Source organism: Leucopleurus acutus (assembly GCF_964270905.1).
Source record: "Leucopleurus acutus genome assembly, chromosome: 9".
Taxonomy (NCBI): Eukaryota; Metazoa; Chordata; class Mammalia; order Artiodactyla; family Delphinidae; genus Leucopleurus; species Leucopleurus acutus.
In genome coordinates, this window is record NC_139144.1 from 3,783,699 (window position 1) to 3,809,452 (window position 25,754).

Genomic DNA, 25,754 nt, shown 5'->3' on the forward strand with positions numbered 1-25,754 from the left:
AATAGGTAAGTCTTTGGTATTTGGTTTTCTGGCTCGTGTGCAGCCTGTTGGAAAGGAAGGAAAAGGAGGCCTTCATCCCCCAGGGGTAGCAGGCCAGTGCGATCCACCGCCCCAGAGAACAGGGCTCCCCGCACCTCCTCCCCCCACCCCTGTCCGGGTACGGGACGGGACAGGCAGCTCTGGCAGGAGACCCGGAGGCAGTTCCGCCGCCTCAGCTGGTGGTTCTGAATGAATGAGTCATTTCCTCCCGGGCCTTCCCGGGTGCCGGGTGCTCCCAGGACCAGGATGGTCCCAAAGGGAAACCCAGCGCACCGCGCCTGGCCTGCCCGGCCCCACTCCTACCCCGGGGCCCAGGGCTCCCCAACTTCATCCTCTCTGCCACTTTCCCCCGGCCCCCCGGCTCGCGCTCGGGGTGGGCCCCGCGGACACCCGGGCTTTGGCATGAGCGGTGACCTCGGGTAGTCACCTCTGTCCCCCACGTCTCTGCTGTCAGGCGGGGAGGAAGCCGCGGGGAGGTGTCGTGGGCGAGGCAACTGGTTTCAATTAGTAACCTGCTGGTCATCCGCCGCCGCCCGCTGCGGAACAAGAAACCAGGCGGGGGTGGGGCGGGGGCGCCGGGAGGGGAGGGGCCCCGGGAGAGGAGGAGGGGCTGGCGGGCGGGCGGGGACCCCCGGGCGGCCCTACTCCACTCGCTCGCCGGTAGCTCTCGGCAGGCGTCGGGCGCAACCCGTGGCGGTCCCTGCACGGGAAGTGTCTGCGGCCAGCGTCCTGTTTTCAGGAATCATCGACCTGCCGGTGAGGCGACTCGGGCTCGCGGACGGGGGGCCATCTGCGGGGAGGCTGTACGTGGAGGGGGCGCGGGCAGAATGTGCAGGGAGGGCGCGCGGGGAGGATGTGTGGGGAGGGTGTGCCGGGAGGGCGGGTGGGGAGGATTGCGCGGAGGGCGCCGTCCGGATGCTGGTCCACCTGGCGGAGGCGATTCGCGCGTGGCGGAGCTGGGCAGGTCTTCCTCAGTCCAAATTGAACGGGAAGGGAATCGGGAGCATTTGGAACGTCCCCTTCTTGTCGGGGGAGAGGGGAAATTACGTTTTGGAGAATGAGTGTTACCGTACTTGCAGAGTTCAGATGGACTCAGGTGTGCGCCTTGAGCCAACAGACAACAAAGTGTCACAGCGTAAAATACTGGCGTCGAGGTGTCCGGCAGGTCAAAAGAGAAACTTCAGTCACAGAGTATCTGACACAAATCCGATTTGCAGCGGGGAGCGGGTCCATCTGCAGCTCTTGTACGCAGCAGGCTGTTCTTAAGACTGGCACCTGGGGCAGCCTCGCCGGCTCCGGGGTCGGGGCGTGACCCGGGGACTCAAGGTCACCGGCCCGAAGTCTCCCTGCCCCCACCGCCCTTCCTCCAGGACTGGCGGTCTTTGGCCCTCCCCGCCAGAGGTCCGCCATGCCCTGGGCGGCTCCCCGCCCATGGTGAATTGCAGAGAAACCCCGCCTGAAATCCAGGTTAGAACAGGGCCATTTCCTGGAAGGCCTTCGAGGCCGGCTCCAGGCGTGGCGACCCTGCGCTCTGCACTCCCCTCGGCTGTTTTCCGTCCTTCTGTCTGCCTCTCCGCCACCTTGCCCTGACTAGCCTGGCCTCACTTTGGCCCATCTTTCCCCACTTATTCTGTTTTCTGGGTCAAAGAGATCTTCGGTTCTATTCGTTGGCTGTGACCTTGGCTTTTAAAAGACTTGTGATTTCCCTGAATAGAAAGATTGTCTCCATGCGGGTTTCCCACCCTGCCAACCCCTCCCATCCTGTCTGCTTTCACTCTGCCAGGCTCTCAGCACTGGGCTCCACTCTCCCACTTCTCAGCCAGTCTTCCATGACTTTTTTCCCTTTTCAGAGGCCAAACTGACCTTCTAGTTATCTCTCTACTAGACTCCTTAATTCAGCCAGGTTTATCGGGCATGAATTATAGTCTTTTCTAGGACTTTCAGTCCTGGTGGGTACTGAAGTAACACTTTAGTTGAAACAAAGTAGTTTTTCTTTACATTGGCTTTTGTCCAAGTGGGCTTTTTCGTTAATCAAAAAATTAATACAAACTCATTGTTAAAAAAAAAAAAGAACCAAAACTAACATATAACAGAAAGTGAAACTTCCAGCTTTTCCCACTTCTTAAAGGTAAACCCTGAACATTTCTTTCACTTCCTCCCATATACACACACACATTCGCTTTTGAAATACGTTCATTAAAAAAAAAATGTTATGGGCTTCACTGGTGGCACAGTGGTTGGGAGTCCGCCTGCCGATGCAGGGGACACGGGTTCGTGCCCTGGTCCGGGAGGATCCCACATGCAGCGGAGTGGCTGGGCCCGTGGGCCGTGGCCGCTGAGCCTGCGCGTCCGGAGCCTGTGTTCCGCGGCAGGAGGGGCCCCAACGGTGAGAAGCCCGCGTACCGCAAAAAAAAAAAAAAAAAAAAAAAAAGTTATAAACGTTTACACACTTAGCTATATGCCAAAGTAACCCACCTGTCTGAATTTGGTTTAGTGGGTTAAAACTACAATAAAACAGAACAACAACAAAAACAAAACAAGAAAACCAAAACCAACTGGAGGGTGTTTTGATTTTGCAAAGTTAGTGTTGCTGAGACAGTCTTAAGTAAGGAAGGGGTGGGGTCAAACCAGATAATGTCGTATCTCATGGAAGTAGAACAGGCAACAGAGAAATTGTAACGTGCGCCGACAGGCCCACATTAAGAGCTAGAGTGCGAATTTCGATTCGCACTGTGTTCCCTTCAATGGTGGTTGGGAGGAAGGTGAGCGATGGCCTCCTGTGTCTCAGGTGGAAACAGAGGGTAGTTCTCAGTAATTAATGATTTAAAAAGGAACAAATAGTTCAGGAACAAGCAACTGTTCTCGGGCAAGAGAAGTCACCATAGCAAAGACAAGAAATCAGTCATAAAGACTCCCAGTTCTGTTTCCAAGGTAAAGATCGGCCTGAAGCACATTCTTGAGCTGTTTTGCAGGATCCAAACCCCTTTAAGCGCCCAACCACCAGATTAACTGGTGCCTAAGGGATGGTGATGCTGACCTTTGGGACCCACAATCAGGTGCCTGGATTTTGTCAATCTAGAGTGACCTTTACCTCTTTTTAATGCTAAAATATCTGCCCCAAGGGTGGGATTGCCGCCATGTTTGCACATGCACTGTGTGCTGGGGCATGTCGCCCGCTGGGCAAGGGCGTCCAGAACTCCCGTCTACACGGAAGGTCACGTGTGCCCTTTCATGAGTACGCATGTGCCTTTGGCTTAAAGCATCCCCATCCCGCAGCTGGGGAGACGGTGCTTGGACGGCTAGCTCCCTGTCTCCTTCCTTGTTACCAGCAGTAAAGGCTCCTGCTTTAATCAGAAGTACCTGGTGTGTTTATTGGCTCAGCGCCCCAGGCAGTGGGCCCATCAGGTCCCCTAGCAGTCGAGGAGCCTGAGACCCCAGAGCCAGGATCAGAGTTCTCTGGGAGGTGGCACCTCCCGGCCGGAATCTAGTGAAACCCTCCTGTTTAGAGAACATGGGGTCCTGGAAAGTGAGAGGAGACGCCTTTAGGACACCCGCGGCCCTTGGGACAGTGTTTGTTAGAAGGCATGCTTTCTGAGACAGGCTCCAAGTCGGGGGAGTCTCACGCCACTGGTCGGCCAGGCTGTGGGAAAGCCGTCAGCTCTCCTGGAAGCCCTGTCTCTGGACTAGGGCTCATCTGGGACCCTGCTGCCCCCTGAACGACAGAGTGGAAAGTCCATGCTTCTCTAGTACTGGACTCGGCCCCAGGCGCCTAGTTCCTACCGGCGGCCCCGTATCCCCCGGCATTTCTGCCTCGGGTGATGGCTGCAGGCACCTTGTGCAGGAACCCAGTGCCTCTGACGAAACGTCCAACCTCACCCCTTGCTTGGAACGTCACACTGTGGCCTTCTTTCCCTGTCCTCCCCCTCGACACAGGCATCCCTGGCAGCCTAACCCTGATACCACCTTCCAGCCCTTTGGATTCGCCTCCTGGATGTGGAAGGTGCCACACTTTCCTGTTCTGATTGCATCTCTGCTCACGCTGTGTGTCCTTCAAATCCAACTGCAGGGAGGAAAAGCTTCTATCCTCTTAGATTCAGTTCTTGGGGGACTGCAGGTTAAAAAGACAAAAGACAGATTAGCAAGAGAAAAGACAGATTTTTATTTACATGTGTATGGGAGAGTTCAGAGAAAAATGTGATTTCAGGAGGTAGTTGGAATTTGGGGCTTATATACCATCTTAAAAGGGGTGGGGTGGGGAGGGCTTCCCTGGTGGCGCAGTGGTTGAGAGTCCGCCTGCCGATGCAGGGGATGCGGGTTCGTGACCCGATCCGGGAAGATCCCACATGCCGCGGAGCGGCTGGTCCCGGGAGCCATGGCCGCTGAGCCTGCGCGTCCAGAGCCTGTGCTCCGCAACGGGAGAGGCAGCAGCAGTGAGAAGACCGCGAACCGCCAAAAAAAAAGAAAAAAAAAAGGGTGGGGAGAGGCAGAGAGGCACTTCTGGGAGAGAAAATGACAGAAGGGGGTGGGGCCAAAAGGGCACTTAGGGAAACACAGAGGACTTCTGAGAGACAAATGGCCCCTTAGAAAAAGAGATGAGATATAAGATAGGACAATATCTATTTGGGTTTTTTTCAGAGAAAAGAGTTTTTTCCTAGGAAGGGTGGTGACATGTTTGGAAGTCTTTAGGTTCAGGCAGGTACGGGCTTTCGGGAACTCAAAGTCTTCAGCTCAGAATAGTTGTTATGTGACAGTGGCTTATTCTGGAACCCTTTGTGTGGATCCAATATACAAACCTCTGACTGTCATTCCCTGCTTCCAGGTTTTCCGAGTCCCCCGGTCACCCCCAGGACGGTGTCATGTTGTCGGTGGTGACACGCGGCTGTCTGGGCACCTGGCCCCTAACCAGCGCCCGAATCCCATCTCCCCATGCTCAGCTGGCTGAGCTGTTTCTTCTGCACCCTCCACATATCTCATGAGGTTTCACGTCTCCTTGTTGTAAATACCGTTAGTCTTGTCCTCTCTCTGCCACATCTTTTCCTGGCTATTCCTAGTCAGGGACCACTAAGAAACAACCCATTCCTCACGCTGAACTAGATAGACCTCCGGGCGCTGTTTGCACCTTTCCCTGGCTCTCCGTCAGCCGACCTGCATTGGAGCTCATGGTCACTCGTGTTTGCGGCAGTGGACTCCAGCTTCTCAGAGCCCTGGGTCTTTCTCATCTCCCTTCAGATCACACACACCCCAGCGGGTGCGGGTTCTAACCTGAATAGGTACACCTTGAGGAACCAGGACAGCTACCTGTTGGGGATGTTACACATTGGATGACTAATGTGTGCAATGCTTAGCACTTTCTGCTCTCTTACAGGTAATACTTAATTAGAAAGGCATTAAGTTACTAAAAAGGTGAACTAAAAGTATCAGGCAAAGTGCCCGAATGAATCCCCCCTGGTGTTGCAGCTCCATCCACAGCCAAGGGGCTGAGGCGGGGCAGACAGACCAACCACCTTGAGTCTTTCCTGGTTGGACAGCGCTGCGACGCTAATTCAATGATGGGGTTTGGCAAGCTGTATTTTCTCGGCCACGGAGGAAACGAAGTGTATGCTCCACAGGTTTCGTCCTGGGATGATGTCCAGGCTGGAAGTCCGCTGTATGATGTCAAGCGTGTGTCCTTAGGAAATGCACATACATATTATCTGTTGGAGGAAACAGGTCCAGGTGCATGATAACATTAATTCAGTAAAACAATTGAAAAAGCGGTTGTCAGAAACATTCCCTAAATTCTCTGAATGAGCTCACCTATGAATGGCCTCTCCTAGTTACACTGCACAAGGGCAGTGCTGGACAGTGCCCGCCCTGGGCCTCTGCGTGCAGAGTAGATGGTGGGGCATCCCCCCACGAGTGTTTGTCTAGGCCTTAAGTTGTGACCCGGAGTTGAACAGAACAGGGTCCAGCAGTGGACCCTGGGGGACTCCTCCTCTCCGTGTTAAACCCCAGTGGACCAACCTTTGGCCTCGTTGGTAAAGGGACTGCAGCATCCCCTGGGCCTGTTTCCTGATTCCTTTGACGGTTGGAAAAAATAATGCAGCTTGCCGACTGAAAAAAAAGAAAGCACAACCTAACATTTGGGAAGTATGTTTTATGCGGCGGCCTCACTGAGGACTAGCCCAGCACACAGCCTCTCAGAGAGCTCTGAGGGACTGCTCCGAAGAGGTAAGGGGGGAGCCAGGATATAGAGGGAGTTTTGCTGAAAAACAAACAAACATGTAATTAAAAGATTACTACTAATCAGAAAAGCAGGCATCTCAAGGATTTCAGTGCTATTCTGTGTATGGGAAGATGCAAGAGTCTGGGCTCATGGAAATCATTCCTTTGATGTGCATCTTCACTACCTAGGGCCAGTGTCCTTCTTTTCTCCATCCTGAGTCCCCTCGGGGTGCACCATGGGGGCTGCTGCAGTGGCTGATGGAGGTAACATTCCCTGTTTACAGGAATGACTGGTGCCATTCGTTTGCCTACAAGTTTATGCACTTTTTTTTTTAACTTGAAAATTTCTTCTGAGATTCCACCATCGCCCTGTGCCCCTGCGTGGTTATCACCCCCTTCTTAATCATCACCAGGGTCTCCTTTCACAGCAGTGGGGCCCACTCCCCTCGCTAGTGGCCTCTGGAATAAGGGGGAGTCTGGGTGAGCAACCAGCCTGCCAGCGAGAGTAGAGTGGCCCCTGGGCTCCCCCTCCTGTTCTAACTGGTCTCAGGGGAAGTAAATTGAGAGGTTCACCGCCTCCCCACCTTTGACCTTTTTCAGTGGGCGGGGTAGGGGGTGGGGTGGGGGCGTGGCCATCTCATTGATCCTCCACACCCAGGTCCTCCTGAGAATGAAATGTGGCTCTGGTGACTATACCGGGACTCCCAGGCCAACCTGCCTGTGTGCTCACTCCACCTATAAGTGTCTTAAGATATTTAGTGGGGAAATTTCCAATTAGAACATTGCAAAAGTCTGTGATTTTCTCTGCACAGAGTTGGTTCAGTAAAGCCTTGCTGCTCCCAGGATGAGGCTCAGGCCCAAGGAGGAGTTACTTTGGGGGTGGGGGGTGGGCGGGGTCGCAGCCTGGAGGGGAGCAATCACCTGGCACTGAGAGTCCAAGGGGAAGCAGACCCCGAGCAGACTCGGGACGGAGCCCAGGTCTGGGGCAGCAGAGGGCAAGGCCGAGGCAGGGAAAACGGTTCTCTGGCTCAGGGGCAGGAGAAGCCACCCGGCCTAGAGAGCAACACTTTCTCTGCAAGGCCAGACAGGAGGTCTTCTCTGTGGCTGAGCTGCCTTTCCTGGAAAATAGGGGTTGAGGACCTTCTGGGGTGCACTGTGCACCTCTGATTCAGCCGCTGCCCCGTGGGAAGGCGCCTCTAACTCTTCCTCTTTCTGAGCTCCCCACCCCCTACCCACAGAGGAAGAGCCAGCAGCCAGGAGGGGACGGATTGCAGGAGGAGGTGACCCCAAGCCCTACTTCATCTCTCAGTGGACAAGGGAGAGCCGATAATGAGGGCTGGGGGCTGGCTTCGCCGGAAGGCATGTCTGCACTTACTGCAGACAGTGAGGTGGATCCCAGGGGGATAGCGGCTGCTGACTGCAGGGTGGAGGTGCCGAGGGCTGCATTTCCTGGAAGCCAGACTTCTTCAGAAGCTGGGCTGTCTGCATCAGTCTGTCTGATGGATGCTGTAAAGGCAAATTATGACCTAAGATTCTGATCACCAAGTACAATTCTACTTTGTTTTCCCCACACTGTCAAGCAATTCTCCACACCAGCCCCTACACCAGGGGGTCCTACAATCCAACTCAATTCTGACACTGTCTACCTGGGGACAGTGTCAGACCCCAAAGGCTAAGGGCTCAGTCCCATAAGACTGCCTGCCTTCCCCCTCCCACTGCCCCCCATCACAAGTCCAGGTTATCACCTGTGCTTCTGACCCACTGGCTATAGAGAGGAGGTTCCCATAACCCCCCTCCTTGGGTTCAATCAATTTGCAGTTGACTCACAGGCTGACATTTCCTCAGAAGTGTCCTGTCAATGCTAAGGGAGCATGAAGGCTAGGTGAAGAGAGACAAGGCAGCACTGCAGGAAAATCTGTGCTTCAGACCCAACTATGACAATATGCTTTGGTTTTCAGAATTTGCCAAAAATGGTCAGTATCTAAGTGTAACAGCGGCCATCAACCCTTTTTTCCAAAAAGAGGGCTTTGGGTTTTAGCTTTGTGAGGCTGGTTTTCTGGTAAGTTGCTGGTGCGGTAGCAGGTTGAGAACCTGACCTGGGGATGGGGGAGCTAGCTCCACCGTAGACCACTCACCGAGGTCACCCAGCAGGTGCTCGGGCTCGGCTCTGCAGGCACTGGTGTCGGGTTAGTGCTCTGGTGGCTGAGCCCCAGTAAGAACTGTGGTTGTGTCTCATGGTTTTCCCTTCCTCTGGTTCTGGAGTGGGACCAGGGCAGGGGTTGATCCCTACCTGCCCCAGGTCTTTCCCTTCCCTTCATGGCAGGCCCTCAAGAGCTGGTGCCTTTGCCGGGCCCCTCTCTGCCCCCTGAGCTGTCCTTGAGGCCTGCTGGAGGAGAGTTAAAATTCTAGAAGCGTGAGGCACCCAGGTGTGGTCTGTTGGGTCAAGGCAGTCTTGTCTGAGGGACCAGGAAGTGAAGAAGGGTTTTCTACCAGAGTAGGAGACGCCAACCCAGGCTCGCTTTGGGCACATTTCCGCCAGCTCCTCTCTGAAATTAGCAACCCTCCAGGTCTTATATATGTACGTGTATGTGATGTAAATTTGTCGAGTTCCTCTTGATGGCACTGACCTTCCACAGGTTAGTGTGGTCTTGCTGACGGTCCAAGTGACCTTGGTTCCTATTGGGGGGATCCATGAGGAACCCATTGGACTGAGGTGTCTCTAATGCCGAGGCAGCCTGTGTCAGCAGACTGAAATCTAAGCTGTAAATGCCTCCAGGCTACAAAATCAAAATGCTATGAACAACCACTCACACAGGCCCCCTGGGCCTCATGCTGCAGCCGTCAGTCACGTCCTTGCTTTGCTTCCACCTTCTCTCCGTCTGCCGCTCCCCTGCTCCCTTGTCAACCACTGACTCCAATCGAAGTGCGCTCATATAAGCTCCTCAAGTGTTGACTATTACTTCTAACAGACTCTGTGCTGTTTTCTCCTAGGGTCCTGCCTCAGCTGAGGGATGGCCTCGCCAGGGGCTGAAACAAAGAAACCTGGAAATCACAAGTAAGGCTCTGACCTGCATGCTGCTGGGCTCGGGCTCACTGTGATGACTTTGAGCCACACAGTGCTCTAAGAGCTGACACACGTGGACACCTTGGTTCTCATGTCAGAGCCTGAAGCCTGGAGGACTGACCACTCAGTGGGCATACAGCTGAGCTGGCTGAAGACCCCTGGCACCGGGTTCCAGGGCCGCTGCTCGTAGCCTTGGGATGTTTGTTTCCCAAGGACGTCTGGGCACTTGCTTGGGGTGCCCAGACCTGTGTCCAGTGGGGTTTCTTTACATCTGGACACTTTTCTGAGTCACAGTCCCTGCTTCTTTCCCAGCTCTCTCTTGGTTCTGACCTTTCAATACTTTCCTTATTTCTTTGCAGTTTTTCATTATTCCACTATGTGATTCACATGGCCACTCTTTTATGTATATTTGTTCATTGCTGGTGTTGATGAAAAAAAATTACTCAGTAGTTGATCTAAGAAAGAAATGGAAAATTTTATTTGAGCCAATCTGAGGATTATAACCCAGGAGACAGTTTGACAGTTTTCAGAAAGCTCTGAGCATTGCTTCACCCGTAAGAGGTCAAAGCACGGTTATATAAGTTTTTGAGACAAAGGGTAATAATACCAAATGATGTGTTACTGACAGTTTACACAATCCAGATCTACATGTACAGAGCAGTGGGCATGGGTCATCATGGCCCCTCACAAGATTAAGAAGGAAGGTTATCTCTTAAGGAGTTGTGACCCTTGATGAGATTAAAAAGGAATGCTGTCTCCTAAGGAGGTCTGGCTAGTACAGATGTACAACCCACACTAAAGGGAAGGGAGGAGATCCAAATGGACAAAGGAAATGTTATGTTTAAATTTTTCTCATTTAAAATTTTAAAATATGAACTTTTTCATCAATTTTCCCCTTCTGATCATTAATCTTTTGATAGAAAGCCTTAGGTGATCAAATATTTGTTCCTTTGATGCCAGGGTGGTTGCTTACCTGCCCTGGGTTCATCATGTCCCTTGATGTCCAGACCTAATAGCCTGCTCCTTTCTTTCCTTTTAAGGGGTTATATTAGTAAGATGTCTGGCAAGGACTGTCAGTTCCAAGTTGTCCAGTAGAAGTTATGCCAATTTAACCTTGCATGTACCTTGTGCTTGTTCGTTAATTTATAGTGAGCAATAGATGTGATCAAAATTGACAGTAAAATTAATGTCATTAGTAAGGGTTTAAGCGAAGATCCGCCTAAACCAAAGCATTTTCCTAGTATTTTTACTAAATTTGGAAGATGATCATTCAGAACAGAAATTTGATCCTTCATATGTCATAAGACGAGCTAACAAATATCTTGGCCAAATGGTCATACCACTGGAAAACTGATAGAAACCCAGAGTCCTCATATTAAAGGCAGATTGGCAGGGGTTGTTTTCAAGGATACCTGCAGGTGAACTTAAGCCCAAGGGAAAGCAACTATGCATCTTCCTAACCAACCCAGGGAAAGCCAAGGCCATAAACTTTTCTGTAGGTCTACTGAGTCCTGTTAAGAGATACCCAATATTTAACATCTAGTGAAAAGGAGTATTTATGGCCAAGTTCAGAACAGGTGTCATTAAATTGGCCAGGTAGGATGGTCTCACTTAGTGATATTGGTGATAATGTTAGCCTGAATGGTGCTGATAGTGTTGGTCTTAGTGGAAGTCTAAGAAGGCCCGATATGGTCCCTTCCAAGGTGACTGTAAAGAGTCCTTTATCTGATATCTTTTCCCATATGCATAATCCCCTGGTTGCAGGTCATGGCACATGTGATCTTCATCTGAAGATAGATGACTGAGATAAGTTTCAGAAACAAACTCTACAGTAATGTAACATAGCAACAAGTAATCATCTGAGAAGTGAGTCTGAGGCAGTAAATACAGACCTCAGTTAACAATTATCAGGTAATTAATTTTATTACCTGATAAAGCTACTGGGAACCCAGGAGTTCCCAATTTCTGGAGAGATCAGGTAGAAAGAAAAGATAAATGTCTCAATTCCACTTACAAGGGAGTAATTTACCCAAATTGCTGTAAGTCATACTTAGCTTGAGGGGAAGAGTTTCCTTATATCTGGAAAACAGATTCAAAAACCACCAACCAGGGAATTAATTCCCTGGTGGTCCAGTGGTTAGGACTCTGTGCTTTCACTGCAGGGGGCACGGGTTCAGCCCCTGATTGGGGAACTAAGATCCTACAAGCTGCACAGCGTGGCAAAAAAAGACAACAAAACAAAACCCGGAAAACAAAACCACCAACCAGGGATTGAACCCAGATCCCCACAGTGAAAGCACGTAGTCCTAACCACTGGACCACCAGGGAATTCCCGAAAAGTCCTTTCTATGAATCTTTTTGAAGATGAAGCAGTCTATAAATGACAAAAGACTTAAAAAAGCAAGGTTAAAGATCTGATTACAATGCAATTGTCAAAGAAACTTGGTTATTGCTTTGTCATACAACATTTTAAGACAAGAACTAGAATTATGACTATAAACATTTACCAGGGCATACCAGATTCTTAGGAGCTCCATATAATTTCTAGAATATGTATATTAATAATATTTACCCATACAATATAACCTAAGAAGGTTTATCACCACTCATTTGACAATGCTTCCCATGTAATTTAACATACCAAATAAGCCTAATTAGTTTAATATTCCTCTCTCTGAGATGCTTCAGGGGTCCTCTCTGAAGAACCCCAAAGTTAGCTAGAGGTCAAAAGAACTTCAGGGAGAATTTGATATTTGGGAGTTTGTCAAAATATCAAAAAAGGTTTAAAACACTTGGTCAAATAGGATATAGGTCACTGAGGAACAATACTTAATCCACTTAACCAAAGTGACAATAAAATATTTCACAAGCAAACACAGCTCACTCAAAAGGCTCACTTAAAAGGCAAAGAGGGCTTCCCTGGTGGCGCAGTGGTTGAGAGTCCGCCTGCCGATGCAGGGGACACGGGTTCGTGCCCCGGTCCGGGAAGATCCCACATGCCGCGGAGCGGCTGGGCCCGTGAGCCATGGCCGCTGAGCCTGTGCGTCCAGAGCCAGTGCTCCGCAACTGGAGAGACCACAATGAGAGGCCCGTGTACCGCAAAAAAAAAAAAAAAAAAGGCAAAGAAACTTACATAATCCATTACCAAAAGCAACTCAATGTTCCAAGAAAACTTTATTCTCTTAACAGAGAGAGAAAACCAAACTCCAGTCTTGCATCAGCTACTCTTAATAACAAATGTATTTAATTCAATTCAATGCAATCCTAGCCTCACCACACACAGAACTCTTTTCTCAGTGTTCCCTTTTCCACACACCTTCCATAATGTTCTGTCTTTTGTCCCTTATTTATTGATTATGCAGAAAAAGCTCTAGGACAGAATTAATTTCTTTCCGTTGAACAAAATGATTTCCATTCCTCATACCTTCTTTGGCTGAAAACATGTCTCCTACTTTCCTTGCATACTGAAATGTTTCCCTTATTATTTTAGTGGCTTTAGTTACATATATATTATAATTCTTAACCTTAAAACCTAGTATCCAGCAGAAACTAACAAATAGGCAATTATGAACTGTCTTTTACATTAGCATCCCAAACATTATCATCCCACACATTAGCAAATTTATACATACTATTTACCATTTCTAGAAAACACATGGGTTTTTTTTCTAACAGAAATGTCTTAGTGTGGCACCAAATATATTTTTATTAATAGTCCTAAATATCTTTAGTTTCTCTGTAAAAGGAAGCTGTGTTCAGTAATTAATGTTTCAGTATCTTATTTGGAAATAAGTTCTGGATAGTCATTGAATTCCCATCCTTTAACTTAATCTAACAAAACTCTAAAGTTTCAAGTTATCTAAATCTGGAGAGACTATTTTTAAGCAGACATTCCTAAAACATAATTATTCCTTTAGAGTTTACACCAAAACTCTCATCATTTCCATTTAATTCACTTAAAAGTTTAGCATACCAAGTCATTTCTCTTGCTGACAAATTTTGTAACAGGAATAATAAGATCTTATGTGATTTCTAGTGAACCTGGGTACAGTAAGAGTATTATACTTAATGTTGGTGACTGTAAAGACATGTCTGTATTAATTAAACCATTTGCTTTCATTAAAATTAATTTTAATGAAATTAAAATTAATCCTAGCTCACACGATTCTGAAATTCATTCGAGATAGTTTCTTTTATATTTCTAGGTATGTATATAAGTAGCAGCTAACTTCCTTTAAGCCAATTAAATAGAGCTCTTATACAAATTAATTTTGGCAATACTACACATCGACAATACAGTTAGACACATACAGACACACAGACAGAGACCCCATGGTTCCCAAAGTTCCGCAATTTCAGCCCTGAGTCAGGAACAATAATAGAAATCCCTTCAGTTACAAAAGAAGTTGGATTCAGATTGGGTTTCTGGCAGATGCAACAGGGTTGCCTGTCTAGAGGGCCAAACCCTTTTTACTAATATTTATGAAGAAGACACTTAAGATTTGCGTGTCCTTGACAAGTCAAGTTCCAAATTACCTATCTCCCTTTTGTTTTTTTCTCTGGATAAGAGTTGCTTTCCTGAAATCTGCATTTTAAAAAGATTGCAAATCGTTCTGGAGGTGATCAGGTAGAATATTTGCATCTCAAAGGCATAGAGGGAGAAAGGCAAGTTCCTCCTAGGAGGACTTTGTTCCCTTAAGGCCAGGATTTTTTTTTTCTTCTTCAATGCCTACAAGCCTCTGAAGATAAATAGGGGAGGATTTTGGAGTGGTGAAAGGATTGGTAAACTTTGAGATGTTTCTGAAGGCACACCTCAGGTCCTGTAAAGACTAAATTTGTAAAACAAGGGCAGCTGTTTTTCATTCCTCAAAGAATTGGGTGACCTTCTCAGTGTATCAAAGGACTGACATGCCCATTCACGTATGTTGGAATGTTTGACTTTCCCTCACTTGGCTTAGGGGAGAAACCCCCCCCCCCCAAAAAAAAAATTCCTATCAATCTCTGAGTATCAGCTCTGGTCAGTTTAGTCAGACCACAGACCAGTGCCCTCCCATCTTGGTAATCCGTTCACAGAAAATTTGAGGATCCTCCCTGGCTTTAAGAAATTCTTTAACTATGGCCCTCAGTTCCAACTTTTTGAGACAAAGGGTTGTATGTCAAATGATGTGTTGCTGACAGTGAACACAATCCAGATCTACAGGTACAAAGTGAGTAGTGGGTCATGGGTCGTCATGGCCCCTCACAGGATGAAGAAGGAAGGTCATCTCCCAAGGAGGTCTGGTTAATGCAGATGCACAATCTACAGTAAAGTGTGTGTGTGGGGGGGGGTGGCGGAAACAGGCAGAGAACAATTTTATATTTAAAATGTTCTCATATTGCCCTAAAATACAAATTTTTTTCATCACTGGAGAAGCAAGAATTTTATGTCTTAATCCCAATTCCTACATGGACTTGAAATCCACTACTTTTCCCAGTTTCCTCCCCACCCACCTCTGCTGGGGTTCTCTGGGAGACCCCATCCTGGGCAGTGGCCTCTCCTGGTTCTGGTGGCCTCTCGCCTTGGTGATGTCCAGGGCCGTATGCTGCCCTCTGGGAACCCAGCTTAGGGCTCCTTGGTTCTCTTCTGGGAGGTCCCTCAGGAACTGCTCTGGATACTTACACGTGTGGGTCACCTAATTTCACACGGACGCCTGTCCCCCCCTTTCCTTCCCCATGGGTTCTGAGGTCCATTTTCAAGTTTTGGAGCTGCCCTGAGAATAGTACTTGCAGAGAGAATTTTTAATTGAACTAGTAGGATCGCTGTTGCTTCTTCTTTCTTTTTTTTAATAAATTTATTTTTGGCTGTGTTGGGTCTTTGTTGCTGCGCGCATGCTTTTTCTAGTTGCGGCGAGCGGGGGCTGCTCTTCGTAGTGGTGCGCGGGCTTCTCAGTGCGGTGGCTCCTCTTGTTGCTGAGCACGGGCTCTAGGTGCGCAGGCTTCAGTAGTTGTGGCTCGTGGGCTCTAGCGTGCAGGCTCAGTAGTTGTGGCTCACGGGCTTAGTTGCTCCGCGGCATGTGGGATCTTCCCTGACCAGGGCTCGAACCCATGTCCCCTGCATTGGCAAGTGGATTCTTAACCACTGCACCACCAGGGAAGTCCCTCCCTGGTGCTTTCAATCATTGACAAGCAAACGCGCCCTGTCCCCACTTTCCGAGCCCCCCCCGCCCCTCCCTGCCCCACCCCCCTTCCCGGGTTGAGGATCCTGGAGGCTGGCTGAGCAGGTGGTTGAAACGAAGGCTGGAGAAGGGAGGCCTGGCGTCAGGTGCCCTGGATGTGACTCCACTGAGCAGTGACCCCTCCCCGTTGGTTACTCATTATCTTCCCCTCCCTCCGTCGTTTTATGGTCAATACCAGCTTGTATGGTCCACCCTCCAGAGGCCAGCGTGTCCTGTGAGGAGCCCTGAAGTCCAGCTCATGAGCACAGCTTCTTATTAAAGGTGTGACCCTGAGCCTTTACGACGGGGACTGGTAGAACCTAGCCTCTGTGGCAGTTGTGGTGTCGAATGACTTATACGCACCACCACTAATGGCATGGTTTCCACTGCAGTTGAATGTCTTCCACCCTGCTGATCTCTGCATCCCTTCGGCCTGGCACAGGGCCTGATGCGTGCTTGTGTGAGATTCAGCTGAGGGTCCCCCTCCTCCCTGCCCCAGAGCCCCTCCCTCGTTCTCTGCCAGTCCCTTGAGAATGCGGCGCAAGATGTCTGGGCCAGTTTGTCTAATGGTCAGTCGTGTTGTCCCTTCCCTGCTGATGAACTCCTGGAATCAGAAGCCGAGTTTCATTCATTTTGCATCTCACCCATTTCTTTTACAGAGTAGGTGCTCAATGAATATTTGTTAAATGAATAAAGTGACAGAATAAAGCAAGGTAAAGTCACTTGACATCGTGTGTAGACTAGAAAAATAGTTTTCCAAGTAATATGTCTGTGACTTGTTATTTTAAAATCCTTTAAAAAGTGGAGTTTAATCTATAAAAAATTGAATCACTATGTTATAGACCTAAAACTAATACAGTACTGTAAGTTATCTATACCTCAGTAACAAAAATACTTGTTCTATTCACTGTTACGTGTCCAATTTACATATTTTAAAATCCTTGTTGGTCTTCACAGTTACGCCATATTTCCTTCTCCTCTTCCTGGAATGAAAGAGGAAGGAAACGTTTTCTATTTTGAAATATGACACAAAGTTGTTTTATCTCATTCTATTTCGTCAGTTCCAATGCTCGGCCGTTAGTCCTTCTATTTGTACTCTTTGTTCATAACATCCTGAAGGAGAACAAGAACCGTAATTACAGTAAAATATTTGTCTTTAAAGGAGCTTCAGATGCTCTGGCTGTGTTATGACTTCAGAAGTTCAGCTTGGTCTGGAGAACTGGATTTGGTCCCTTGAAAAGAGACCTCCCTGCCCCAGGAGAGTAAGCCTGGTCAGGACCGGTCGGGGTCCAGTGCAGACTCTGGCTTGGGCAGGTTGCTTGCCCCTCCTGAGGGAGACGCTCGCATCCCTGCCCCGGTGCCAATAGCACAGTCTGCTAGCGGTCCTGCTGCCAGTTTAGTGATGAGCTCACGGTGTTGGCCAGTCCACCAGCACCCTCCCCTTTAGAAAAAGATCTGTCTCTCTTCAGGATTTTGTTCGCATCTTTTCTACATCAGCCTTTTGAGACGGTTTGCCTGTGAGTTAACTTGGATGCCATTCTAGGGAAATCGGAGGGAAATGTGAGAAGCACGAAAGTAGGAAGCGAGGAGATGCAGGAGAGGGAGAAGCAGGTGCCCTCGGTCTGGAGCCTGGGCATCTACGGTTGATGACCGATGGACTCCAGAGAGAATAGGTGTTTACAAATCACAGGCTGCTGAGAACTTCTCTTCCCGTATGGTTTTTTTCTCACAGAGTTAGATTGAGAAGGAAATGTGATCCGTGGGTTCGGGGCGGAAAGTGTGACTCTGAAGGAAGAAACAGCAAGTCTTGATTGCTGGGGACCCATGGCTGGCTCCCTCTGTGCCACTGGCACCTGGCAGCGCACCTGTGAGTGGAGTCAGGAAGGCACAGCTGTGGAAGGAGGCGTGTCTAAGGCTGGAGATGCAATCTAGACCCGGGCATTGTGTTTGTAAATAAAGTTGTATTGGAACACGTCCACACTCATTTGCGTGTTGTCTGTGGTCACTTTCATGGGCGAACAGCAGGGCTGAGAAGTGGCAACAGAGCCCCTATGAACTGCAAGGAAAAAATATTTACTATCTGGCCTTTTATGGGAAATGTCTGCTAACCCCTATTGCAGGCCAGCAGCGTGCTGTCCAAGAGAAATATAATGTGGACCACACAAAGTTTCTAGCAGCCGCGCCGAGAAAAACCAAAATGAAAAGATGTCTTGTCTCATTACTCCCTTTGGACATTGTACCAGCGAAGTGCTGGCTAGTGAAACAAAACGAAAAAGAAAGGCCTCAGATTGGAAAGGCTATCTCTGGGTGGGAGAATTAGAGGCTATTTTTCTTCTTATCCATCCATATTTCCTGTGATAAATGTATTATTTTTATTCATTTATTTATTTATTTATTTTTTTGCGGTACGTGGGCCTCTCACTGCTGTGGCCTCTCCCGTTGCGGAGCACAGGCTCCAGACGCGCAGGCTCAGTGGCCATGGCTCACGGGCCCAGCTGCTCCGTGGCATGTGGGATCTTCCCGGACCGGGGCACGAACCCGCGTCCCCTGCATCGGCAGGCGGACTCTCAACCACTGTGCCACCAGGGAAGCCCTATTTTTAAATTGAAGCCAAGTTTATATGTTGAATGAACCTGGGTTGGGTAGCAACTGGCTACATGCTTTATATGGGATGATTTGGCGTTTTGATCTTTTTTTTTTTTTTTTTTTTTGTGGAGCCTTTCGACTTCGGAGATCTTAGTTCCCTGACCAGGGATTGAACCCGTGCCCTTGGCAGTGAGAACGTGGAATCCTAACCACTGGACCGCCAGGGAATTCCCATGATCTTTGTGCTTTTTTGGTGTTCTTCTGAGTTCTTCCTGATCATCCTCCAAAGAAGCCCTGGGTGTGAAGAGCGGGTGAGGGGAAGGAGAGAGGGAGGAACGGAGAGAGTGTGGGAGCCTCTGCAGGCTGGGATCGGCCTGCCCGCTGTGGTCCTGCCGGCCCCTGGACGCTGGTTCTCTAAACTGCCTCCTTTCCTGTTTTGGGACAGCGACTTTGTACAGCTTTGCAATCCCCACGTGGCTGCAATGAAAGAAGATGTCCTCTACCATTTCAGCCTTAGCACCAGCACGCACGACTTCCCGACTATGTTTGGAGACGTGAAGGTAAAAGCAGGGGTTTTGATTCTGGGCATTTGCCCCAAGATTACCCCCCTTTCAGGTGACACAGGTAGACTGCGCCACACAGGGCGGAGGTGACAGAGGACAGGTTCTTGAAGTTATATGTTGATCGGATTTTTGCAAATTGTTACCTTTCAAGAATATGAACTATTGAGTGAAAGAAAACTATCACAAAGACATATTGGTTCCTATAATTGAAACAATGTAAAATAAATTTCCTAATGCTTCACTGAGAGACTAGAAAGGAGCAGACACTAATCCTTTTCTAGGGGAGCAAGGGATACCCAGGAGGGGCAGCCGCATGTGCCTGCTGTCTCTCATTTAAGGTGCACATCCATCTGTTTAGCTAGTTTGGTCCTGACTTATCCTCGCAGAGGACTTTTAAAGCATCTAATCCCCGTGTGGAAAAGTGGGCTAACATTTAGAATTCAAAACTGAAAGAAGCCAGTGACCCTAGATCCGGGGCTGCCTCATGCGATCGTAAAGTCAACCAGGTTACATCCTGTCAGCCACCCAGATCTTTTGTGCTGTTCGTTTCAAACCGAGGGACGACTTTCCACGTGTCGTTGTCTTTTTGTTTTTAAATTTTTATTGGCGTCTAGTCGATTTACAATGTTGTATTAATTTCAGGTGTACAGCAAAGCAAATGAATTATACATATACACATATCCACTCTTTTTTAGACTCTTTTCCCATATAGGTCATTATGGAGTATGGAGTAGAGTTCCACGTGCTATACAGTAGGTCCTTAGTAGGTATCTGTTTTATATACAGTAGTGTCTATATGTCAATCCCAATCTGTCAATTTATCCCTTCCCCTCCTTTCCGTGTGTTCTTAATTCATTCCGTTTTCATTCTCTCCTTAAGTTTAACCTGTAATTTTTTCTAGGCTACAGAAGTTTTCCTTTTTATGTTAAGAGGCTAATAACTATTTGATCACCAAGTCCTTAAGACTGGCTTATTCACCTGTTTTTCTTTTGACGCTTTCACGTACGACACTTTGCAGATGAAGGTTCTACTCCTCTGAGAGCCACCTGCTCACTGCACAGCTGCGACTCCCCGAGCCCCCACTGGCCCCCGGCTCTTTCCACAGGTTGGCCATTTGGGCCTCTGCCAGCCAGTGAAACAGCAGTTAGAAGCCCATGTTACAGATGGGCTGTGGGGCCCTGGTTGCACATTGAGGGGCCCGCAGCATCTTATTCCAAACGCCGGCTCTCTCCAGTGCAGTGGGCTGCTGTGCACACGATGTGCGGAGCCTGGGCAGGCGTGGAGCCTGGGCTTTCCTGCTGGAGAGGGCGAGGGTGTGGTTGTCCTGGCTTGTGTAGAGCTGATTGCTCTGCACTGTTGGGGCCTCTTGCACTGAGCTGTGAGTCCATGAACGAGTGCTTCTTAAACTCAAGGGAGTGTCAGAATCAGCAGGGGGCTCCTTAGTGAACACATTACTGGCTCCCCAGATGGGGGGGGGGCCAGGGAAGGGACCTGCATTTCTAGCAAGTTCCAGGAGATGCTGCCGCCGCTGGCGCGGGGCACTTTGAGGACCCCTGCTGTACAGACGGGGTGCAGTGCCTGTGCTGATTGGGGCTCTGTTCTCTGTCTGCAGTTTGTGTGTGTTGGGGGAAGCCCTTCCCGGATGAAAGCCTTCATCAAGTACATGGCCATGGAGCTGGGCCTTGACCACCCAGGTGCAGAGTATCCCGACATCTGTGAGGGCACCGACCGCTACGCCATGTTTAAAGTGGGCCCGGTGCTGTCGGTCAGCGTGAGTACCTGCCCTCGTGGTGGGCTCAGCCCTTGGCTCTGCAGGCCCCATCCCCGCCCTGCACACAGCCTGACAGAGGAAACAGGAGTCGAGGAGAGCCTGGGGCTGGGCTGCAGAGGTAGTGGAGCCCGTCTCCAGGAGAGACAGATACACACGTACAAACACACGCGCACACCCACCCAGCTGTGCGCACACAGTGAGCACCCAGGTTGGAGACCCGGGAAGATGGTGCTCTGCCTGGACCAGGGCCACGAGGAGAGCCGGGCACCAAGTGGTCCCCACACCATCCGCCTGTGTTACTTCACACACATGCGATTCAGCAATGAGTGAACACAGAAACCTCTGGTGTTCTCGTTTTCCAGTTTTGGTTCCCTTTGCAGAGGAGAACATTTTAAGAGGAAGTGCTGCCTTACAGTAAGGCTGCCCCTGAGGCTGGGACAGGGGCCCAGCCCTCTGGGCAGCTGAGACGTCTGGTGGTACTAACCACCCACAACACACCCAAGAGTAAGACGTAATCCATGGAAGCACTTCCCACAAGTAAGACTGCAGGACGAACACGTTCTCCAAAGAGGGCTTGGCCTCAGGGGCAGCTCCTGGCAGACGTGGCACCGGGAGGGCCTCTGAAGAAGGGCGATTTTGGGGATGCGGAGGTGGAGGAAACGGCACAGGCAGAACCGTGGCGGTGGAGCCACCAGCCAGTTACCGAGTTTGGCTGCGGCAGAGCGTGTGGAGAAAAGGGAAAACGTGTGCGGGGCTTCCCACGCCAGGGGATGTCTGTTACCTAGCAACAGCAGCCTCCTGGTCCTCAGCTGCCATCTGTTCCACGGGTGGTGTGGATCAAAGGGGTCATCCATTCGACAGCTTCGTGCAAACCTTTACACTTCCCCAAGTGTTCAGTTTTTAAATGTACATTAGGAAGTTCATCTTCTTTACCACCAGTTAGCAATGCAGCACAGAACACACAGAGGTGCTACCAGAGCGTGACGCTGGCATTTCTCCCTGGTTCTAGCACGGGATGGGCATCCCCTCCATCGCCATCATGCTGCACGAGCTCATCAAGCTGCTGTACCACGCCCGGTGCTCCGATGTCACCCTCATCCGCATCGGCACCTCTGGCGGGATAGGTTAGTGTGCAGAGCGCCACTGGGACCCGGGTGGGCAGCGTGGGGACCCAGAGCTCCTCCCTGGGCCGTGCCCAAGGAGAGCTCAGCAGCAGCAGGCATTTTGTTATTTTTTTCTGGTCCAGCTACTTCTCCCAACCTATACCCCAGAAAGGCACCAGGCCACGTGCACCCGAAAACCCGTCCTTTTGGAGTTATACAACGTGTGCCTTCTTGTTTGCTTGATTCTCTTTTAATTCTTGCTAATCCCTCTTTTCTCTGCCTTTCTCCTTCACTTTGCTCACTCCTCCTCTTTATTCCTGCAAAGATGTGAAGCACCTTATGAGAAAACCTACAGGAAAATCAAAGGGGGAAGAGACAGATGCAATACAAAATTAAGATGTGTCCTTAAGTTGCGTAAAAGCCCTCCGTTCGCAACATAATTTTTTTAACATCGCAAAGGCAACAAAGAAAGAAGAGGATGCAATGAGAAAGTAAAACGCTAAGCATCATGTCGAGTTTTCAGCCAAAGTCTTTGAGGCAAACTTGTTTTACTCTGATGTCCCACCTCTGGGCCTGTTTTTCTGCGGAACACTGGGTTCTAGTAATTCTCGCTCCCGCTGAGGAGCTGGGAGCTGCTGGAAGGAGGTCTGCGGTCATCAGCCTGGCCTCTGTGCGTTTGTTTCTGACTGCCTAGACCTGACCTCCCCTGCATTTATGGTAATTCGAAAATTTAGGTTTTCTCGCTGTGATAGAGGATCGCTGTAGGTCCTAAATCTTCTCAATACGTTATCTCATTTTTCTTTTCACTATATAGACAGATTGATGGTTAACATCCGTGTTTGCAGATTGTAATTCAAAGTTGAAAGGAGCTGTTCTCGGGAAAACACCCCAATGACCACGAGCTCCCAGGCTGTGCACACTTAGTCTGTGATACCATCGACCCAACGGACTCGTGGCTGTGCACATCGCATCAGCGTGGGCGAGGAGCTCCAGCAAATCCTTCCTGAGTTCTTGCTTTGGAGTGATTTTAAAATCAATAATCAGAGAGAGAATTCTGGAGGGAGTAGGGTGGATTTTGAATCTCCCATAATTGCCCCATAAAAATGGAGAGATCAACTAGAGAGCCAGACCCCAAACCCCCGACAACAGTGTGACATGGTGTCCCCACAAATCCCAAAATAGGAACAGTGGGTGGCTGGCATGGGCCGCCACTCGGGAGGGAGAACTGGGTGACTCCAGCGTTTCTGTCAGATGTGAGAATTCTGAAACGGCCAACAGGTATCCCGGGAAAGGGCAGGGCCTGTGTGAGGAAGAGCAGCTGACACTGGGAGGGGTCCTGCGCCCTCCAATTTGAGGTCTGAAGTGGCTTGAAAATTCTAGGCCCCATGAGTTCATGAAAGCCGCCAGCTGAGCTTCTTTCCAGGTCCACACTCGGTGTGGGGAGACACCTGAGGAGACTCTACATTGACCAGAACAGGGACAAAGCAGCGAGGGAGAGAAAGTCCAGATGAACATGCAGGGGGCAAGCAGAGCCAGAGCTTGGCAATTGGCCACGCTTTTTGTTTTTTAAACTAAAGTAGAGACACAATTTATACTTTATTTATTTTTAAAATTTTATTTATTTTTGGCTATGTTGGGTCTTTGTTGCTGCGTGCAGGTTTTCTCTAGTTATGGCGAGCGGGGGCTACTCTTCCTTGGGGTGCACAGGCTTCTCATTGTGGCTTCTCTTGTTGTGGAGCACAGGCTCTAGGTACGCAGGCTCGGTAGCTGTGGCTCGTGGGCTTCAGTAGTTGTGGCTCGTGGGCTCTAGAGCGCAGGCTCAGTAGTTGTGGTGCACGGGCTTAGTTGCTCCACGGCATGTGGGATCTTCCCGGACCAGGGCTCGAACCCGTGTCCCCTGCACTGGCAGGCGGATTCTTAACCACTGTGCCACCAGGGAAGCCCATGGCCACGTTTTTTAATGTTTCATGAGAGCGGCTGACGTGGGGCTCTGGGACAGATCTCCTGGCTCCTTCCTCCTCCCTAAATGTTTAGGAAAACCAATATCACATTAAAGTAAGTAGTAGTGTAGTAGTAGGAAAGGCTCCTGGTCAAATCCCACGCAAAGTTATTACAAAACCAAAGAGCAAGGAGCAGAGTAACGTCTGTACAATCTTGGAAACGCCCAGGGAGGCACAGGAAGCAGGACCTCCGGTGGGTCAGTCCTGGAGGGAAGCCAGGGTGTCAAGAGCTGGTGACCGCAGGAGCCAGGTTTGGGGTGCCCCAGTGTTCCTTACTCAAAACCTGAAATAATAAGGTACAAAACAGGGACCAGCTGAACACATACTGGTAAAGGGAGCCCCAGACAGTTCCAGCAGCGACGGAAAGACGCTGCTCTGTGGGGATGGGCCGCCTATCAATTTCACTTTCTTCTTTGCACTTTTCTGTATTTTCTGCAGCGTCTACGCATTCATTACTTTACCTTCAGGAAAAAAAAAAAAAAAATCTGGTGCTGAAAAGAGATCCTTACCTATTTCTTTTTAGGGCATGACTGACCCTTCAGTGTTACAGTGCGTGGACGGGGCCCTCCCCTCCCTAACCGCCCCTTGCAGCCGGGACACCCGCTTCTTCCTGCAGGTCTGGAGCCCGGCTCCGTGGTCATCACCCGGCAGGCGGTGGACGGCTGCTTCAAGCAGGAGTTCGAGCAAATTGTCCTCGGGAAGCGCGTGGTCCGGAACACGCACCTGGACGATTGGCTGGTGCAGGAGCTCGTGCGGTGCTCCGCGGACCTGGGCGAGTTCCCCACGGTCGTGGGCAACACCATGTGTACCCTGGACTTCTATGAAGGTGAGGAGTGCGCTGGTCTCCCGCCCGGGGGTCCGCACCGCTGTGGGCCTGCGTCTCAGCACCGGTTCCCTCGCGGGCCAGTGGGTCGAGGACAGGCGGGGCCCGTCGGGCTGGAAAGCATCTCTGTCTGGGGGGGGCGGGGAGGGCATGCAGTAGGCGCTTACTGAGTGCCCGGGGGTGGGGGGCGGTGGAATGGGAGGTGGGCGCTCCCGGGCCAGCATCGGCTCTCCACGTTCCCAGGGCAAGGCCGCCTGGACGGGGCACTCTGCTCCTACGCGGAGAAGGACAAGCAGGAGTACCTGCGGGCGGCCTACGAGGCCGGCATCCGCAACATCGAGATGGAGTCGTCCGTATTCGCCGCCATGTGCAACGCCTGTGGCCTCCGAGGTGGGTCCCTAGGCCGCAGCTCCCCCAACTGCCCCCCATCCCCCCCGACCCCCGTCCTCCCGGGCCCCGCCCATCGCCAGCCTTGGCCTTGCACCCGCCCTGCCCCCAAGGCATGTTTCCTCCCGGGCCCCAGCCCATCGCCAGCCTTGGCCTTGCACCTGCCCTGCCCCCAAGGCATGTTTCCTCCCGGGCCCCGCCCATCGCCAGCCTTGGCCTTGCACCCGCCCTGCCCCCAAGGCGCGTTTCCTCCCGGGCCCCGCCCATCGCCAGCCTTGGCCTTGCACCCGCCCTGCCCCCAAGACGTGTTTCTGGACCCCTGCGCTGGGACCTCCTTGGATTGTCACGTGGTCCAAGGCAGGGTCCTCAGTGTCTCTGCAGGGATTCACGTGCCACTGAGAGGCCAGAAAGATGAGAAAGTCCCCCCTTCGGGTCTGGGCAGGCTCCGCTGCTGACTCTACAATGAATCTGGCCTTCAAAGATCTTTGGATTTCTGAATTGGGGCTAATCCACCGCAGTTCCTGGCCTCACCCTTCGAGGTCCAGCTCTGCCTTCCAGAATACCTGCCTCACAGCTTTCACGTCACCTTGCCTTTCGCGGCAGTGCAGGGCCCCCCCGAGCTGGTCCTGGGGTTTGCTTGGGAATCTCTGGGAACAAAGGCAGGCAAGGATAAGGACAGAACAGGATAGTGTGGCCCCCTGAGCTTTCTCGTGTTCTCCGTCTATCAGAAGCCACTGTCGGCCCCTTCCCTTGAGGCCTGGACACTGGTCTCTGTGAGCTAAGCTAGAATCCCGCTCTTTGCACTGACCTGGCGTTTGCTCTTTGCAGCGGCCGTGGTGTGCGTCACGCTCCTCAACCGCCTGGAAGGTGACCAGATCAGCAGCCCCCATGAGGTGCTGGCCGAGTACCAGCAGCGGCCCCAGCGGCTGGTGGGCCACTTCATCAAGAAGTGTCTCGCGGCAGCCTGAGGTCCCCACATCGCCAGACATGAGCGTTGGTGTTTGCAGCAAATAAAATCAT

The 25,754-nt window shown here is 50.6% G+C and overlaps 1 protein-coding gene across 2 annotated transcripts; it reads left to right on the forward strand.

The window, feature by feature from the left end:
• The first annotated feature begins 678 nt into the window (after positions 1-678).
• On the forward strand, positions 679-25,754 carry UPP1 (uridine phosphorylase 1). 2 transcript variants are annotated; one of them, XM_082845935.1, is made up of 8 exons: positions 679-795; positions 9,235-9,298; positions 18,533-18,647; positions 20,263-20,421; positions 21,431-21,545; positions 24,141-24,350; positions 24,591-24,737; positions 25,563-25,754. In XM_082845935.1, the coding sequence occupies exons 2-8, from the start codon at positions 9,255-9,257 to the stop codon at positions 25,700-25,702; spliced, it is 930 nt and encodes a 309-aa protein (XP_082702061.1). In that variant the 5' UTR covers positions 679-795; positions 9,235-9,254; the 3' UTR covers positions 25,703-25,754. The 2 variants fall into 2 exon arrangements, with proteins under 2 accessions (XP_082702061.1, XP_082702062.1); XM_082845936.1 differs by lacking the exon at positions 679-795 and adding an exon at positions 19,669-19,755 and having other exon boundaries at positions 9,280-9,298.

Bases quoted from the DNA above. Each gene is read 5' to 3' on its own strand.
- UPP1 (XM_082845935.1), top strand. From the start codon at position 9,255: ATGGCCTCGCCAGGGGCTGAAACAAAGAAACCTGGAAATCACAA. The intron at 24,351-24,590 runs GTGAGGAGTGCG...CCACGTTCCCAG, and splicing joins TACCCTGGACTTCTATGAAG to GGCAAGGCCGCCTGGACGGG. The intron at 24,738-25,562 runs GTGGGTCCCTAG...TGCTCTTTGCAG, and splicing joins CAACGCCTGTGGCCTCCGAG to CGGCCGTGGTGTGCGTCACG.